Source organism: Coenobita brevimanus, chromosome 59, assembly GCF_032717465.1.
Source record: "Coenobita brevimanus isolate Jiangsu-jjx chromosome 59, ASM3271746v2, whole genome shotgun sequence".
In the NCBI taxonomy this organism is placed as follows: domain Eukaryota; kingdom Metazoa; phylum Arthropoda; class Malacostraca; order Decapoda; family Coenobitidae; genus Coenobita; species Coenobita brevimanus.
This window is the reverse complement of record NC_137012.1, coordinates 7787488-7808357: the sequence shown is the minus strand read 5'-3', so window position 1 is coordinate 7808357 and position 20870 is coordinate 7787488. Positions and strand designations below refer to the sequence as shown.

General features: G+C 40.5%; 1 protein-coding gene across 1 annotated transcript in view; it reads right to left on the bottom strand.

The window, feature by feature from the left end:
- The window catches only part of LOC145402854 (potassium channel subfamily T member 2-like), an 812106-nt gene that overhangs the window by 314584 nt on the left and 476652 nt on the right, over positions 1-20870 (bottom strand). The window contains exons 12-13 of the mRNA XM_080274763.1: positions 5372-5521; positions 1298-1608 (exon numbers count right to left, since the gene is read on the bottom strand). Coding sequence (XP_080130889.1) covers positions 1298-1608; positions 5372-5521 — 461 coding nt within the window. The remainder of the gene's footprint in view (positions 1-1297; positions 1609-5371; positions 5522-20870) is intronic.

Genomic DNA, 20870 nt, shown 5'->3' with positions numbered 1-20870 from the left:
ACACCAACATACTTATAACCGTTTCATTACCTGGATATGGACATCACTGTGAGCAATTTGATTCAATAAATGTGTCAGGTTTCTTACTTTGACAATGTACTGTCAAGTCGCTGCTACAAGAAACATTTATGTTGTATCTGCTTCCAGATGATTTACTCAACCTAAGGAAACATCTAACTGTGAAGAAGTTAATGGAGAATGGCAAGAATGGCCAGTCTCTCATCCCCAAGTGGTACCGTCATTGATAAACCCCAATCATCGCTTCAATCTTAGCCCACAGAATTGATGTTGAAACTACTGAAATGGCTTCAAGGCCGATATTTCAATGTAATTCTTGGATGGGAAATCATACAGCAAAATACAGTACATCCATCATAATAACAACATGGCATAACAGACTGAAAGAGTGCGAAGAAAAAACAAATAATTATAAGATGTTATCATCATCATCATCATCCACAATGCATAGTAGTATCTGGAAAGCATAAAAAAGTCTCTATGTCACTACAATCTGGGGGAAGCCAAGAAGAGAAAAATTACACACGAAACAATTTTTAAAAATTTACAGCAGTCAAAAGCAGAGGAAATAAGTCAGCACAGAAGCCATGGTTAAAAGTATTCACCAGTGGAAACTTTAAAGGGTAAAGCGGCATCATTTACAAAAAATGAAAAAGGCAATATACAGTAAGCCCTCATATAAGTCACAGATGTGTTCCAAGTTGTCATAACTTTTATTCAGACAATTGAGGGAACTGATGTATCAACCTTACAGGTAGCCATGAAACTTCATCTAAGTAGGTTGCTGCACTATAGCAATGACTCTTAGGTTCTAACGACCTGCTCCAGCTGAATAAAGTCATCTGGCATTAGTTGGAATATATATATTACAGTACTAGAGTTGGCATGACACAGGGAGGATAAACAGAGGCAATAATAACACACTTAGATCCTATGGCCCACTCTTACATAAGTAAAATGTCTAACATTAGCTGATTCAAAAAACATGCGTAGTAATCCCGAGCATAAGAGGGTCTGGTACCAGTAATACAACTGTCAGACATTTATATTCACTCAGCATAATAATACAACCTAACATTACCAGGAAGAGAACACTCAAGATGTCTCAATCATGAGAGAATATATAGCACAAAGAATGTCAAAAAGGAAAATAATACATATGACTTATAATGAGGACTTGTTGAAGGGGAAAGAACAAATACCAATGCACTGAACATAGAGGGGGGAAAAATGCAAGCCTCACCACCATCCAAGGTAATATGAAACATTGATAACCTACCTGTTCTGGGCTTGGGAACAGGTATGTGGTCCTCCCTATCTGCTTGCCTGTCACCTCCAACAAGTAATCCTTTCTCTGGGTCTTTGGCGGCGGTAGAGTCTGAGGCAGGTTGGGCCTCCCCGGTGGTGGCTTCCCCAGTTGATCCCGCAGTGCCAACCACAAAGGCACTGTTCTCCTCCTTGGTTATGCTCATATAAAAACACGTGTCTGTCTTCTTCATGATGTGACGAGGGCCAGGGTTGAGCAGGATGGTGTCCTCGTAGAACTCAGGAAGATCCACCGGTCGAACCCCAACCAATGCCACACCATATCTGGGGTCGACAAACACATAGTAAAGGAACGGTACTCCAAAGTGCAAAGCCTGCATAAAAAGGGAAAATACAAAGTAGACATGTGCCTTAAATTAGGAAGATCTAATGGACATATCCCAGCCAATGCCACACTGTATCTGGGATGGGGACACAAATGGATCATTATCATTTTCATTACTGCAACCCTCTTTCCCACCACAAGCATGGAAGGAGCTGATAAGCTACAGTATCAACAATAGAACTCAAAGCTCTGCTAATGCCACTCCATACATGAAACAAAGTACAGAACAGTGATCCCTCCATATGCATGGGCTCAGTATGCACAGATTCAAAGTGCAAGGTAGCTATAAACTCAACAAAGAAGGCTGTAAACTTGAAAAAAGGATGCTGATTACACAATTACATACTTACATTATATCACCCCTGTTTGTTACCTCCGTCAACGAGGTTATGTTTTACCTCTTGTTGGTTTGTCTGTCTGTTAGCAGGATTACTCAAAAAGTTCTAAACGGATTTTGATAAAATTTTATGGAAGGATGGGCCTTGGACCATGAAAGAACTGATTAAATTTGACGACGGATTCGGAATCGGGTCCGGATCCTATATCCACAGATCCAGATCAGGATCAGGATAATTTTTAATGGCATCGGCGGAGGTATGTGCTCTCTGAGTTCTTTCTAGTTTGTTTGTTTGTCTGTTAGAAAGATTACTTAAAAACTAAAAGAGAGATTTGAACCTAATTTGGTGGGTTGATAGCCCATGTCCCAGGGAACAATCGATTAACTTTTAGGACCGACCTGGATCGTATTGCAGATTCTGTATCCAGAAAACACTTTGCGAAACCCAAATCACTGATGAGAAAACCTAACCCATTATGAAGAGTGGTTTGGAATTATGTTGCCTTTCTCGGAGAGATGCGCTTCAATGAGTGTTCCTCTGGCTGCATCAAGCAACTTTTAAATTAGTGTTTTATGTCTGCTTTACCTCTATGCAGTGTTGGTAGGAGAGACAACCATAATCCATTTACTGGATGTAGTGCTTCCTACAGCTTCTAGAACCTTTAACATTCCTTTTCTGTGTCTACCTTCCTCTCATCATTCTCTTTCCATCCTTCCTGTCTTTTTTATTATGTCATTCTTCTTTCCACCTCAGGCGGCTCTACACTGTAACCCATGAAACCATTTACAGTGCCGGGTGATAACCATACAACCACATAACAGAGTGATGATGTGGAGCTTACTGTTGTGTTCCTGTTAATTCGGTGGAGAGATACAAATAAGGCATCCATATGGACCCAAATTTCCACATTCTTCCCAGTGCCTCACTGCCGTAAGGGAATATAAGTTCACTGCACAGAACGGCCCTGGAAGGGGATGGTTTCTTTTCTGTGGTTGATGGGTCAGCTCAGCCACACAGACTGGGGTTAATCAACAATAACATCCTCTATACAGTAGGCTATGCCGTTAGGAAGCAATGGAAACATATCTGGTACTGTACTTATATCCCATTTTGTAATTGCATTAAACTCTAATGTCACGCTCGTCCACTTTACCTCTACACAGCAGGCAATGCCCTTAGGATGCATATCTGCAGTGTTGTCGAGGTCATAGAGGATTTTTAGTAGGCAAGGTGAGGTCATGCCAGAGAATTTGTTTTTAGTAGGCAAGTTGAGGTCATGCTGGAGATTTGATTAACACATTAGGCTGATCATAATGGGTTTAAGGGACCACAGCACACACTAGAAAACTAAAATTTCCCTCAAAAATGATTGTTAAGAAGTAGGAATGGCAAAAGGAAACAGAGGAGAGATGAAAAAAAACACACACACAGAAACAAGTGAGCATTCAGGATGGGAGGAGAGTTGGAGACCTATACCCATTACTACATTCCACAGTTTTGCCACAAACTTATAGGTGATGGAATGTACTAATGGGTATAGGTCTCTAAATCTCCTCCCATCCTGAATGTTCGCTTGATTCAATGCTTTTTCCATCTCATATTTGTGCATTTTTGGCATTCCTACTTCTTAACAATCATTTTAGAAGAAAATTTTTGTTTAGTTTATGATCTTTTTCTGGCAGTATAATCATCCATAAAACAAATGTTGGATTTGGACTGTAACATGCATAGCAATCTGAAAAACGAGGATGCCTTCCCGTGAAAAGAAGTGTTTTGGTACGGTCTTTAACTGTGGGCGAGCTGTAGCTAACCAATATTGCGCATAATGGTGTACTTACAGGTGACCGCGATGCGATTTTCAGACCATAACTCGCGAACCGTAGCCTGAATGCTTCTCTAAACATGAAAAGAAACATCTACGCTTGACAAGCAGCGTTTTGTTGTATAGTATGCTCGCGTACCCCTTTTTGTTTTGGAGTTATGACTGATGAAGATGAAAGAAAGAAAGGAAGAACAAAATCGATATTTTTGTGGTTCGATTCTGTGACTTCTTCCAAGATTAGGAAGACTTTGTTAATTGTTTTGCACTTGAATAGCGAAGGCTTTTGGTTCATTAGCTTAGAACTGGGCTTTGCGACCGTTCTCGCCCAAATGCTCCTATATCTATGTACAGGACTCCATTTTGAACCTGCGCCATTCCTTCTTACGGAGTGGTTACAACACTCGGTGATATCTTGTATGCAGGGAAGCCTAGGTAAAACTTTAGTCAAGTATAATTATGGAGGAATCAATATACCTGAAAGTAAAAATAAATAGGAAACACATGGTAGGTTTAACTTCAGTGTTCAGTAAGATGGGCCACACCTCCATGCTCTCATCATTCAAGCCTTCAAAACACTGTCTTGGCTTCAAATGAGTCTCCAAATTTTTCACATTTATGAGTCCTACTCCTCCTCTACGTTCTCCTCCTCCTCCTCCTTATCATCATCATCATCATCATCATCATCATCCTGGCTCTTTTCTCTGAACTAGAGACGGAATAAGATAGAAACTATTTGTGAACAAAGCTCAGTATGTTTATAAACTGGGCGTGGAAAAATAAGAAGATGGGAAGGAAAAAGGTAAAAAATGCCAAACAGTAAGTTCTTGTTGCTCAGTCCCAGTCCATATGATCGAGCAAACGCGTTGACCACAGGTAGGCAACTGACCTTAAGGGGCTGTCATATAGTTTCCCTACACCGTTGATACTGTGTCTGGGTCTTAGTATGGTAAGTGTTGTGCAGTGTTCAAATATTCTACAGGCAGGGCACATGTCATCTGTGTTTCTACCCAACCCAAATCTAGCCTGGTATCTTAGGAGGCCTGGGTGATATGCTGATCTAAACCTAGGTAGATGAACTCAGTCATTTCTATTTTATTACACCTTCAATAGATGAATGTAAGGAGGGGGAGGAGGAAACTTGTAATAGTGTTCCGATCAAGATGCTGCATTTTCCTGCGTGTGAAGGGAGTATATAGATGTTTTTTAATGCTGGTGTTGAAAAATCTGGAGGTGGGACATTGTTGTAGAGGTTGTAATAATATCTGTGTAGTGAATGTTTCATGTACCCAGGTGTGCTGTATGTAAGCAGTTTGTAAGAAAAAAGAGAAACTGATGAAGTGGCTGATTGCAGAACACAGATCCAACACTGGTTTTCACTTAATACTGTACAGAAACTTGTGGTGGTAATACCTAATTTTAATTTTATTCATATTTTTACTCTATTATTGAGGGAGACGAGGTAAGAAACAAAATGGAAAAACAAATAAACACAAAAAAGGAGCAAAATCCAAAGGGACTGAACAGGAGGCATCCATCACTAACTTCCTGTGTGAGTGAAAGCTGGCGTAGGTGAAGCTCTTTCCCTCGTACTCCCCAAAGAATCTGGAATCACTCAGCTTGATGTGGTAGATCTCATTCCCAGAACACTTCCCGTATAATCGGTGCCAGTCCTCTTGTGATGCCTGGCCCTCCCTGTCAATGAAAGTAGAGTTAGGCAGGATCCCCAGACAAGGAGAGAGAAGTGGGAGAATTATTGTCAATGTCATTATCAGCATTTTTCTCCCACCCACAGATGGTGTGAGGCTGTTGTTGCTGTGGCCCCTATTGACATAATGATAGTATTATGAAGTGGTTCTGAGGTACAGTCTATCTATAATCAAATTCTTCATTATGCTATCAGGAGTACATATACTCTGAGCTGACTACTTCATCGAGACATTTTTAAGATGAGAGTGACCAGCCTTTCTTTCCTGAATAGCATTATGTGAAACATACTCTAATCACCTTCAGTATAAACCCTTGTAAGTCATTCTGTAGGGACACCCCAACCACCTAGACCACCAAGCATCCATTTGGCTACAATATACTTGTATGTTATCACCTAGTTTACTTCATGTTTTTTTTTTTTTGGGGGGGGAGGGGGCTAAAAGAAAACATGTGGCTTGTCAGGGAACACAGAGTCATCTGAAATTAGCATTCCATAACTGTTATTGATCATTATCATCATCAGAAACAAGGGAGAAAAAAAGTGCTAAAGTGGGATGGCTGTAAACTATATACCCAGTGAAACAGTTTACAAAATTGTTAACAGGCCTCACTATCTACACATTTCTTTCTATATAGATGTAATTTACATACACCTGCCAGATGGTGTTTTAAAATGTCGTAAAAAATGACCTATCTATCTATCTATCTATCTATTGCCAGACGCCTCAATCCCGTTTGGGGTGGCCACAAACAAATCGCCTCCAAGTCGCCCTGTCCCCCGCCATTTCACTACCCTGCTCCCAACTCACACCCCCCTCTCTCATATACCTCTCCACCCCATCCCTCCATCTCATCCTCGGTCTCCCCCTCCCTCTTCCACCCTCCACCTCACTCACATACACTCTCTTCGTCAGTCTTTCACCCTCCATCCTCTCCACATGGCCAAACCACCTCAGTGTGTTCCTCACAACGCTTCCTATCACATCCACATCAACACCACAACGCTCCTTTATATCCTCATTTGTCAGCCTGTCTCTCCACGTGACTCCACAGGCTCCTCTTAAATAACTCATTTCCACTGCTCTCACTCTTGACTTGTGTCCTTCCAACAACGTCCAAGCTTCACTTCCGTACGTTAGAGTTGGTATCACAATACTGTCATGTAGTAACTTTTTTACTTCCATGCTCACTTCCCTGTTTCTTATCACTGCTTTCAAGGAACCAGCAACCTTTCTTCCCTGCTGTACCCTTTCAAGCACTTCACCCTCCAAACCTCCATCCTTACTCATCACACTACCCAATTTTGTCATACATCGTCCAGTCCTTTATCACCGCACCAGGAGTACAGGAGCTCTGATTTTGGCTACTCAGCTCAGACTTTTAAAGGAAGAGTGATCAATTTGCTCCTGATTGGTATTATGTGCACAATAAATCCCAACTGCCCTTAATGTCCTGCGTTGGGCTGAAATATCTTAACCCAATAAAAGAACAGGTGACCATTTGTCAGTGATGTGGCTGTCACCCAGTGTTGGCGTGGAATGCCTTCTTATGGTGGCACCAGCATAGCCACGCAGCTATACAAATGTTCCTCAGCTCTTTCCCTATCCCCCAAGATGATAGTGATCTGCAGGAAAATGACAACTTTAGCCTTGGTTTGTAACTACTATGTTGATTACAATCCAACATACAGTAGTAATATTTACCTGGGTCAAAGCCGGATCCAGCAATTTATAAAAGGGGGAGGGCATGATTCCTGGCAGAACTGCCCCTTGATGCATTTAAGAAATAAAAAATGAAATGCTCATTTACTTTGTTTTAATCACAGGAGGATAATAAGAAAGGCAAATGCAGTAAGCAGAGTTGTAATGTAACTAAGTAAATTTACTTGAGTACTGTACTCAAGTAACTTTTGTGGGTATCGACTTTTTAAAAAGTATACATTTCTTTTACTTTTACGTAAGTATGGTTCTCGAATACCTATACTCTTGTACATTTATAAATAAACAAAAAAAGTACTTGTTACATTAAGTAATGGAGTTTGACTGTGGCCACTGGTCAATGACAGAGCACAGAACAGTGCAAACAAGGATGGTGACTAATCAGTCAGTTCTCCATGTCTGAACCAGTCACACATGTTCTTTACATTTCTTAGGGCACCGGTCGCCACTCTTCCTACCTGCAAGATCATTGCCATCTCGTGTCTCTTGCAACATCATCATTTGCACCTTGGTTTCCCCTTTAAGAATAGGGTAAGGATGGGTCCAGAAAGCAAGAAAAGGGAAGAATAAGAGAGAAGCAAAACTAATTAACAGTATTTTCAGTGAAATGGGCCACACACCCATTCATTTGCCATTCAAGCTCCTGGAATCATCATTCTACCTCACAAGCATGACGATCCCCCCCCATCCATTTTTAATAGATGTGATACACATTAACTATCAGACAAGTTCAATCTGATAACTCACTCACACTCATCAATTCACTTACCTTGACTCTATAACCCGCTTTCCTATTTACTAATTTACCATAATGATCCACCATCTTCTTGGCCAATCACGCCTCTTTTCGCCTTCAGACTCACACACAGATGCCTGTTTCATCACCCTAGTTATATTTTTTCTCAACCTACCATACCATCTCAGCACAGTCTCCTCAGCTCTACTGCCAAGATACTTCCTAACTCCACATCTGTCGCTAATCACATCTTGTACACTCTAACTTACGCATTTCACATACAGTATGTTCCTCAATATCTCCATTTCCACTGCTCATACTAATGACTTTTCGTTCTCCTTCCACAATAAAATCTCACACCCATACTTCAATGTGGACACTAAAAAAGCTATATGTAGTTCTCTTGCACCATCCATAGTCAGACCTCACTTTAGTATTAAGGCCCTCGAAAGCACCAGCCACTTCTCCACTTTGCTACTCTACTCTCCACTTTCTTTCTTCATTTCCCTCTCTTTTCCATTATTGCATCAAGGAAAAAAATAAACTCCCTTGCCAATTTACGCCTCTCTCCATTCATCATCACATTATACTGGGAAGCAGCTTCTCCTTAAACAGACATCACCTTTATCAAACGTTGTTATCAAAGCAAGACGCTTACAAACATCAGCAAATCTGCAACAGTCCGGCAAGCAGCACTCATCTGCTTACAGTACATCAGATCTGAATTATTCTCTCATCTACCATCCATAACCATTTTTGTCACTCTGTACACACACACACACACACACACACACACACACACACACACACACACACACACACACACACACACACACACTCTAGTACATTAAATAGCCATGATGAAATAAAAAATCTTGTCTCACTCCAACAAGGACCTCAAACCATTCACTTAATGCTCACCTACCTTAACACAAGTTTCATCTTTATCATCAGACCTCTTAGCATTCACATGATTCGTTAATATCGTAAATATCTTGCAATGTTTTTCACAGCTTTTTCCACTTTTTTTTTTTTTTTTTTTTTTTTTTTTTTTTAGATATACGTTCCGCACATCCCCTACCACTCCTAAAGCCACCCTGTTGATAACGCACCAGATATTCCGGTGCATTTTTTACCCACTTTACCAATATCATTTCAGATACCTTTCATACAACCCTCTGTAACCGCACAGTGCGATATTTTTCATTTTATTTCAGTCACGTTTGTTTCTGCACCAAGCATAATCACAGCCTTCTTCCACTCTATTGGTACAATGGCAGCTATCCAATCTTTCTTATATATTTCCAGCTAACATTTCAATGCTCTCATTTTACTCTTAATCATCTCTATATAGTATACACCTGATGCCTTCCTATTTTTCTGCCACAACACTGCATTCCTCACTTCTTACAATGCCGCATTTCTGACACCAAATAATAATTAATTAATGTATAGCTTGAAGTTGCCTGAGAAGTTATTGGTTACTCTTTATTTTCAGTACTTGAGTACTGTGTGAATAAGACACTTTTGTACTTTTCCTTGAATGCTTACACCTCATGATACTTTTGCTTTGACAAGTAAAATATTGTCATTATCATTATCATCATCATCTGGAACTCCTTTCCCACCCTAGGGCAGGGTGAGGAGCAGCAATGACCAGACAACCAATGCTTGTCCAATTCAGTGGGCCATGCGTCCATTCACTCATCATTCAAGTCTAAGGAATCCTGGCTCCATCTGATAAGCCAAGAAAATTTCACCAGGTTCTATAGCTTCACATATACTTATTTGATAGAGCCAATCCGAACGTTGTCATGTTAAAAAGGGATGCCAATCCCTGGTCATGAACTTCTCCACACAAAATCCCTTAGCCTTATCAACTTCCATACCTCTTTTCCTCACACACTCATCCACCATATCCCTCCAACTTCTTCTTGACCTTCTTCGACTCCTCCCTCCTTAAAATTTGCTCAGATATACCTTTTTCACCACTACTGTCATCCAGTCTCTCCACATGACAACACCATCTCAGTACATTCTCTTCGATTCTAGTGTCCACAGATTTACCCACTCCGCATCTTTCCCGAATCACCTTATTCCGTATCCTATCCGCTTTCTGTACTCCACATACATTCCTCGGCAGTCACATCTCCACTGCTTTTACTCTTGACTTTTCATTTTCATACCAGACCATAGTCTCACATCCGTACATAAAAGCTGGCACTAACACTCCTTCATGTAAATCTTGCGCAGCTGCAACACTCAAGCCTCTATTTCTTGTCATGGCCTTCATAGCACCAAGTACTTTCCTTCCTTGTGCCACTCTACTTTCCACGTCTTTTGCACATTTCTCTTTTCTATCACTGTACCCAGGTATATGAACTCTCTCATCAGTTCCAGTCTCTCTCTATTCACTGTAACATCACACTGGGAGTCACCTTCTCTCTCAGTAACCATCACTTTACTCTTCTCTACATTTACTTTCAGGGCACGACTCCCACAGACATTTACAAAACTCTACACTAGTCTACAAAACTCTTGTCCGGTATTTATAAGTAGCACTGCATGATCAGCATACAACAAATTTGAGATATCCCATCCATCACCATTCATTACCAACGCCATCCCTCTCAGCATTACTCGTGTTTTTACTTCTCTCAACATCCCATCCATATACTGAACAACCATGGGGACATCACACAACCTTGTTGCACGCCTACACTGATCGTGAACCATTCACTTAGATGCCCATTTACCCTTGCGCATGCTTCACTGCCATCATAAAAATCTTGAAGGCACAGAGCAGCTTACCAACTACAACATACATACCCAAAACCTTCCACAATCCTTCTCTGTCTACTTAGTCATATGCTTTTTCCAGATCCATTAATGCCATAAACACATTATAGTCCTTCCTGCAAGCCTTCTCCACTATCTGTCTCACTGCAAATATTTGATCCACACATCGTCTGGCACTCTTAAAGTCACTCTGTTCGTCACTCACTGGGACTTCTGATATCTCTCTTACTTCCTTTATAATAATTCTTCCATATACCTTTCTTAAAACGTTAAACAGACTTATGCCACAATAATTCTTGCACTCACTTCGCTCAACTTTATTTTTGTACTCGGGTGCAATCACTGTCTTTTTCCAATCTACTGGCACAGTTTCACTCATCCATGCCTTCTTACATATCTCCAACAAGCACTTCATTCCGCTCTCTCTGCTGCACTTAATCATCTCTACATACACCTCATCAACCCCAGCTGCATTCCCATTTTTCATCGCTTCACAGCGTTCTTCACCTTTGCGAGTGTCACGTTTCCTGACACTGCATTCCTTCTCTGTACACCCCCCAAACCAGTTATGTTAACAGTAGCTTTGCTCTCTCTATTCCCATTCATCAGACTTCCAAAATTTTCTTTCCATCTGGTCATTACTTCATCCTCATGGGTTAATAATCTACTACTTACATCCTTCACACTTTCACACTTCTCTCCACTGTCACTTGTACATTTCAGCACCTCTTTCCAGAATAACTTCCAATTTTCTGTGTAATTTGCATTCACTTTTCTTCCTAGATCATCATTTACCTCCTTCTTCTTCCTCTTCACTAGTTTCTTTACGTGCTTCTTGCTCTCATTATATTCAGATCTTATTTCAACTGAACCCCTGTCTTGTATCCACTCTAGCTACTTCTTCCTTTTTCATCCATTGCTTTCTTAATCTCTCCATCCCACCATGCCGTATCTTTCTTCTTTGTTGTTACTCTTGCCACACCACACACCACTTTAGTATTCCTTACTAAACAGTCCCTATGGGCATTCTACAAACTGTCCAGATTCATTTCATTCCGATTCACTAATTCTGACTCCTCCTCCACTTTGGCCCTTTATTCATCTGCCATTTCTTTGACTCTCAGCTACTCGACTTTCAGTCTTTCTCCATGTCTATTCCTCTCTCTCTCTTGGCCCACCTCAGTCTTCTCAGCTTGATCTAGCATACCACACTCATATGATCTGGGGGAAGCAGCCTAGGTATATAGAATAGACATATAGATAGATAGATAGGTAGATACTATCAGCCATTACAGCCTTGACTGAGCCAATCTTTGCCACCTTTTCCCTGCAAATTTCTCAGTCTCATCTCTCCACCTCCTGTCTGGCCTTTTTTTGCTACGCTTACAATCTCTTGGCGTCCAGCCAGTCAACCTCTTGCTCCATCGGTTATCTCTTATTTTTGCTACATGGCCTGCTCACCTCCATTTCTGTTCCTTTATAACTTCTATATTATCTTTGACTTTAGTCTGGTCTCTCACTCAAGTTGATCTTTTCCTGTCTTTTAAAGATATTCCCAACACTGACGTTTCCATTGCTCTCTGAGAACGAATTAATTTATTTTCCATCGATTTTGTCAGTTTCCAGGTCTCACAACCATACGTCATAGCTGGAATTATACATTCGTTATATACTTTTCGTTTCATACAAACTGGCAAGCTACTTTTCATAATGTCTCTATGTTTACCGAAAGCTTTCCATCCAATTGTAATGCGTTTTTTTGTTTCGCTATCATTATCTTTCGTTTATATTAGTATTTGTCCCAGGTAATTGTACTCCTCGACGTCTTAACGAATTTCTCCGCTTATTCGGATGACGCTCTTTGGTGTTTGTGGATAGAACATTAGTTTTACTCCGGTTCATCTTTAGCCCTACTTTGAAACTTTCTCAGTTCAGGTCACTTAACATTTCTTGCAATTTCTCTGCTGTTTCTTAGATTAAGGCAATGTCACCTGCAAATCTTAAATGGTTTAGCTTCTCTACATCTATGTTCACTCCTTTGTTTTCCCAGTCTAGCTTTCTGAAAATACTTTCTAGGCATGTTGTAAATAATTTTGGTGAAACTGCATCTCCCTGACGCACGCCCTTCTCAGTCTTAATTTTTTCTAAGTCCTTATGTAATTTAACTGTAGCAATTCCCTCTTTATATATGTTTCTGAGCAGTTTTACAACGTTCTCATTCACTCCTTGTTCTCACAATGAACTTATAATTGCTATGTGCTCTACTGAGTCGAAAGCCTTTTCGTAATCAACAAAACCTAGGCTCAATGGTTTATTATACTTCGTAATTTTCTCAATTAGCTGATTCGTTTTGTGTAGATGACCAGTAGTCGAGTACCCGCTTTGGAATCCTGCCTGTTCACGGGGTTGGTTTTTGTCCAAATTTGTAGTTATTCTGTTCGTAAGGACTTTCGTGAAGAGTTTGTAAGTGACTAATATTAAGCTAACGGGTCGATAGTTACTAAGATTTTTTGAGTCACCTTTTTTGTAAAGTAAAACAACTATTGCATTACACCATATTTTGGGAATTTTCTTCTTTTTTATACATTGAGTAAATAAGTGAGCAAGCCTATTTTGTACTGCAGTTCCAGCATCCAACAGTAAATCTGCTACTATTCCATCTTCTCCCGGAGCCTTCCCTCTTTTCACATTTTTAAGAGAAACATTTACTTCGTCTGGTGTTACCTCAGGTATTTTATTTGTGTCAACTGAAAAGTTAGCTTTTGATACTACGGTCTTTGATGCATACAGTTCTTTGTAAAATTCTTCAACTCTCTTCACCATCTTATCTCTGCATTTATTGACTTCACCATTTTTGTCTTTCAGTGATGTAATTTGTTGCTTTCCTAGTGCCATTTTACTTCTGACCTGTTTCAGACTTTTTCCGTTTTTGACGGTTTCTTTGATCTGATCCATGTTTCTCTTTCACTTTTCTTCCCTTTGTCTTTTGTTTATAAGCTTATTTAATTCCGCTCGTTCTATTTCATCTTTGTTATTACGTTCATTTCCTTTCTTTCTTTCTTTCTTTTTTTTCATAAGCTCGAGTGTCTTTTCTGAATGCTTCTTGGCTGTGGTTGTATTAGGTTATCCTAACACCTCCACTGATACTTCTAGCACTTTTGTTAGTCTTCATTCAGCTGATTAGTGTCACACTCAGCATTACCTAGACCCTGAAATCTGTTCCTTATTTCCAACTAAAAAAGACTGCTTTGTTTTCATTTAGTTTTATTGGGCATATCTTTTCATCTTTAACCAACTTCTTTTATTCATTTCTGAAACTGAATCTGGCTGTGCAACCCACCATTTTATGGTCACTTCCGATATTTACTATGTTGATAACTGTGACATTTGTGATCGTGTTATTTTTATCTGCTATAATGAAGTCGATTTCATTCTTTGTTTCTCCATTGCGCTCTTCTAGGTCCACTTTCTCCCTGTTCTTTTGTGAAAGAATGTGTTCATTATTCTCATGTTATACATTTCAGCAGAGTTTACCACCATTTCTCTTCTTTCGTTCCTTTCTCCCACTCCAAATTTTCCCATACATGCTTCTCCATTTTTTGATTCTCCAACTTTTGCATTGAAGTCTCCTATGAGTACTGTATATTATATGCGGTATCATCTTCTTCCATAATCTGGGAGATGTTGTCATAGAATGTTTCAATTTCTTCATCTGAGCTTTGAGAAGTTGGTGCATATACCTGTACTACTCTCAGGGGAATATTTTTTTGCACAGTCTAATTACCACCAATGCTGCTCTGTCAGATACACTGCTGAATTTAACAATGTTCTCTGCAAGATATCTGTTAATTAGAAATCCTACACCACAAACTCTTTCATTTTGCCTTTCTCTGTAGTAAAATAGGTGGTTACTGTCTTCGAGCTGAATTACTTTTTCTTCTTTTCTGTGGGTCTCACTCAAACCAGCAACATCCCAATTAATGTTTTCCAGTTCGGCCATTAAGTTATCAAGCTTGTAATCTTCTGTGAGGCTTCTTACATTGTATGCATAGATCTTCATGGATTTCAGATTGTATAGTATCACTCATTTGCGGTGGCACCCTGCCCGTATGCACAGGAGGCAATGCAGTTGGACCTTTAGTAGATGATGATCCAACAGGAACGCCCGTCAAATCATTTGCAATAGAACTCATGTTTGGTTGGGGGGATTGTGACAAATAATCTCACCTCCCTGCTATATAGTTTCTGGTGAGATGTAAATTTTGTGCCACCTTATTCGTTTTATTCGGTGGAGCTCTATATATCTGTAGGGGGTCCCATGGTCCACACTGTCTAAGAGTACTTCGTATATCTACAAGTCCTTCCCCTATCTGCCACCCGGGGATGCGCCAGGTAGCAGTGCGATCCTGCCCCTAGTATATATATATATATATATATATATATATATATATATATATATATATATATATATATATATATACTGTATATATATATATGGAGCCCCTGTGGTACAATGGTAGAGTGTGTGTTTTGTACACGGGTGAACCAGGGTTCGCACCCCGCCTGGATAATAAACTTTGGGAGTGTTCACCTGGCCACGTACTGTATTGGCGGACACAAGGGGTGCTGTGGTTGAACCAGTGTCACTTACTGTAAAGTATGCTTGCTCCCAGTCAGCTTGCGCGGGCCAATTACACTAGATTCACAGACTACACACACATCCAAAGCCACTCCAACACTACAGTTACACTTACAAGCACTTCTCACCCTACATACAATCTCTACCAGACAGCCTAAGCCACTTGGTAGAGGTACATTGGCTGTATCGTCCCGACTTCGGTCGGGATAGGCCGGTCCTGCAGTGGATACTCAATCGGCTAAATATTATATATATATATATATATATATATATATATATATATATATATATATATATATATACAGAGAGAGAGAGAGATCTATGTATATACAGTATATGTATGTATATATACAGTATATAGATAGATAGATATAGATCTCTCTCTCTCTGTATATAATATATATATATATATATATATATATATATATATATATATATATATATATATATATATATATATATATATATATATATATATATATATATATATATATATATATATGTATATATATATATATATCCGCGTCCCACATTGCCACAGGCTTCACCAGCAGTAGTTCAGTATAAGACGGACGTTGCCCTGGGAATCGTTCCTCGAAGGGTCAGCCTTTCAATGTATGCAAGAGCAACTAAGGCGTCGTAATAACACAGGCTTTCACGTTCATAGTCTTTGATTTCCAGGTAATTACACTGTTTGCTTAACTAATTTCACAAGTGCCAGAACTACACTAACTTCACGAGGCCACAAGTGAAACTGACTCTCTGTTCTCTCCCCCATCCTTCTACAACCTTCTCGAAAGTTCAATGTTCTCTCAGTTGTATGTTGTCAATTTATAATGCTAACGAGTAAAGACATTATGAAGTAATGTTGCATTCAGCGAGTCATCACCAACCTTTCAAGTGCATCTTCACCTCGATTAAAAAAAAAAAAAAAAAAAAAAAAAAACAGTATATGTACTCCTAGCAGCAACAGGGCCAAGTCAGACATCCAAAATATTCCAGAGCTTTCTTACATTACATAGCACCGTAAATGCTTCAACATACAAACTGAAATTGAATATGAACATTACGTAATTTTAGAATCATCCAAATAAAACATTATAGAGAAAAATAAAAATTAATGCACAACTTTACAAAATATCCTCACTCACGTCAGTAGGCTACCTGGCAAATCTGACAAGCAACTGAAAATGCAGGCGAAGTGATGATGGAGGGGACAATTCCACACTCGCTTCGGAGGCCAAATACCAGAGAACTTTGATGCATGGTCGCGGAGGATGCAGAGGTGTTTTCGTGCACTCTCTCCTCCAGTTGTTAGACTTGCCCCACCGGCATTTTTTTTTTTTCACCCTTGTGGTGGCCGATTGACTAAATAGTTGGTCATTTTCCTTTCCTCCCTCATTGCTTGGTACAGTAGGTGTCTGTACCTTTTAAATGAGATTGACTTTGCTTACTCGCCTCTGGAGTATAACCTCCACCGATCGCTCTGGAGTATGAATTAACACAGACGTATCCTCCCGAAAGTGGTTTGAGATGGCAATCTCAGACAAGGTGTTTGTCCCGGGTATAGCGTCCCTTGCTTGGCTTTTCTCTCTCTTCCCACTTCACCCCATAAAGGGGAGATAGTTGCTATGGCGGACGCCCCTGCGGCCTCCTCCCTGCTTTAACAGTGGGGCAGGTGGTCCTGACAGACCCCCTTCTGTCTCACGAATTGACTGCCCCCAGACTGACCGCCCCCAGACTCGTTCCCCGCTAGCCATTCCTGTACGTAATGCGACCTTTGTACAGTAGAGTGTTGTGCTGTTGGTTCTACGTCCTTGGCTAATCTCAATCCTTTTCTTGTCAAGAAGGCAATTGAAGGCTGCTCTGGTGTAGTTGAACAGGTTACAAACCTTGCTTGTGGGGATCTTATTAAGACAATAAATTCAACCCATGTTAAGGTTTGCTAAAGATACATAAGTTTCATTGCTATGATGAGCCAAGGATCCCCATTCCATGAATTCCTGCAAGGGAGTTATAACCTGCAGGGACCTCATGGTTATGGAAGAGGACGATGTTGTACGTGAACTTACTGAACAAAATATACCTGGTGCCAGATACCGAGTTTTCGGAAGACATAAGGCAGAAGACTGCTACTGTTGTCTTAACTTTTGGCAGGGTCATACTTCCCTCGAGTGTCAAAGTTGGTTACAGAATTCTTAACATTAGACCTTAATCACCAGAAGCTTCGGCCCGATGGTGGATAGGCAAAAATTATAATAAAAAAAAAAGGGGGGGGGGATATGAGCGAACTATCCGGAATTTTCCATTACCACCTAGCCAGCACTTATGCTTCGTTTCGTTTCGTTTCGTTTTTAAAGGCTCCAACATGCTTGCATGTGTCGGCCTTGGTCACCTAATGGCGGCTCTCCACGCTGCACGATCCATTGCAGCCTCCCTGTTCAGTCCCTTAACCCTAAGGTCACACTTAATGACCTCGTCCCATGTCTTTCTCGGTCTACCCCTCATAACCCCACCCCCAATATTAACACTACTCACCTTCCTCACCCAATCATCATCCCCCATCCTCTCCACATGTCCAAACCGCCCCAATCTACCTCTCCTCATCACAACACCGATACACTCCAGTCCCATCCTACCTCTCAACTCTTCCATTGTAAACCCAGCCCCTCCAGGCCTTGGACGCAGGGACGCACTGCACATCCACCTAATCATTGTCATTTCTGTACGTCTGAGCCGGCGAATATCTTCCTCCTTCACTGCCCAGGTCTCACTGCCATACAGCATTACACTCCTAACACATGCTGCATACAAAAAACCCTTAGCACGTAGGGAGAGCCCTCTCAATGTCAGGAGAGGCAAGAGCTCCCTGAACTTCTTCCAACCACTTCTCACCCTAGCCACAGAGCTAGCTCCAGCCCCACCTCCAGCACACAACATGTCTCCCAAATAACAAAACTCTTCCACACACTCAAGAGATTCACCAGCAAGTTCAATCCTTTCACATCTGACAATCTCCACCTGCTCACCCCGGCACGCCATACACATAAACTCAGCATTATCTCGCAGTCTACCTCTGATACCACTACATCTCTTATGCACTCATTTATCACACACACCGCACTAGATGGAATTACTTCCCACGCCCTTGTGGCAAACTGCACATGGCCACTCTCCCTCGTCTTTGACAGTACCGCCACCAACCCTAGGTATCATCACTTTTGTTTTATCTGCATTTACCCTTAAACCCTTTTGCCCCATACCATCTCTCCACTTCCTAAACCTTTCCTCCGCCTCCCTTTCATTCTCTGCAATCAACACCAAATCATCAGCATACAACAACTCCCACGGGAGTCCGTTTCTAAAGTCACGTGAAAGGGCTTCAAGTACCATGATAAACAACATGGGACTCAAGACTGACCCCTGATCCACACCAACATTCACGGAAAACTCATCACTCAAATCTCCATTCACTCTCACCTGGGTGTGAGCACCCACATACATGGCCATAACCACCCTAACCAGCCACTCCTCCAAGCCAAGCTTTCTCATTGCCCACTTCACCACTTCTCTAGGGACTCTGTCAAAGGCCTTTTCCAAATCAACAAAAACAAAATAAAGATCCCTTCTCCTACCAATATATTTTTCCTGAAGCTGTCGAACAATGAATATGGCATCAGTGGTTCCCCTACCTGGCATAAACCCAAACTGCATCTCATCAATATTCACTCTTTCTCTAATCATACCTTCTAAAACTCTCTTCATTACCTTCATTATCTGATCTAAAAGCTTTATACCTCTATAATTTCCTCTTTCCAGGGCATCACCCTTCCCTTTATACACATTTACAATTACACTCTTCAGCCAATCATCTGGGACAACACACTCATAAATAATCCTATTTATCAGGTCAGTGACTAAATTCACCCCTATATCGCCTGAGGCCTTCAACATTTCGGCAGTCAACCCAGACACACCTGCTGCCTTCCCCACCCTCATCCTGCCTATTGCCTCACTCACAGTAGCAGTATCAATCAAAGGCCAAGGGCCAGACACTGGATCTGCTGGCTCCAAACCTTCCCTGTCCCAGTCAAACTCCTCATTCAGCTTGTCAACAATATTATATATATATATATATATATATATATATATATATATATATATTTATATACTGTAGTTCTTTTAAGTAATGAATGGTCTGCTGAAAATTTGCGAGGGTTCGTTCCCCATGCCCCTTCTCCCCAAATCTGTCCTTGTGGGTTATGTAAGAGCAACAGAATAAAATCTGGTAAATTATGTCAAGCAATGACTTCCTTTATCAAAACTGATATTTACTAAGTGCACCTTTGGTTTCTGGAAAAAAAAAAAAAATCACCCAAGAACTTTCTTTCAGGCTTTCAGCATTATCACTTTCAGTATGGTGATTTAGTTTTTGACACCAACTAAGTGATTTTATTTAGCTCAGAAAGCTTTCCTATGATTAGTCTGTCATATTACATGCATGCGGAAAAAGTTTGTCTTCACTTATACTGCTACCAAACACTTTACAACCAAATCAAAAGGACTTACCTCTGAAACTAAAAACTAAAAAGTATCCCTGATAAGTTACTCCTCATGGACACGAGTTCATCATTAAAAAAAAAAAAAGGGGGGGGGGCTAGAGTCATCTCTATATATTTATGACTCATACAAATGGGATTTGAAAACAACTCCAGACAATATCACCTTCCATACAAATTGCCTGGTCTGTGGTGAAAGAAGGAAAAAAAAAAGTCTGGAAGTAGAATAATTATAATACATGTATTAAAAATGAAGACCATGTTAATATCCAGATGAATTTTTTCACCAAACCACTTCAACAGTACAGTGCAATTTCTCAAACCCGACATGGTCATGAACAAGAGGCTTTTGGAAGATGGATTTTTTTCTTTTAAAGTACAGTAATCTGGAACTATATCATTACCATCGGTTAATGCATAAACTTCCATCTAATTGGGAACTTTCAATATCTCTGTTACCCACCTAGCGAGCGTAACTCGGTCCAAGCTCCGAAAAAGGAAGGTAACTATGGTAACCATCGGAGAGAGAGAGAGAGAGAGAGAGAGAGAGAGAGAGAGAGAGAGAGAGACAGAGACAGAGACTTTCAGAGCGTTGAGTCATCCCTGAGATGGTCCTACACAAGTTCATTGCTGGTTACCATGTTTGTACTAGTCGATCATTTTTACTCCTGGGTCGAACTGTGATATATAGAAATGATATACCACTGAAATAACTAAAATATGACTTAGAAAAATTATAACAAATAGGAATGATCTTCATCGTATAATTTTGAGATATTTAATCAAGACTAGCTACTCAGTGTCATCACTTGACCACTTCGCATTGCATAAATTCTAATTGGCTTGTTGGACATTGTAGCCAATCTCTTACATACGGTACATA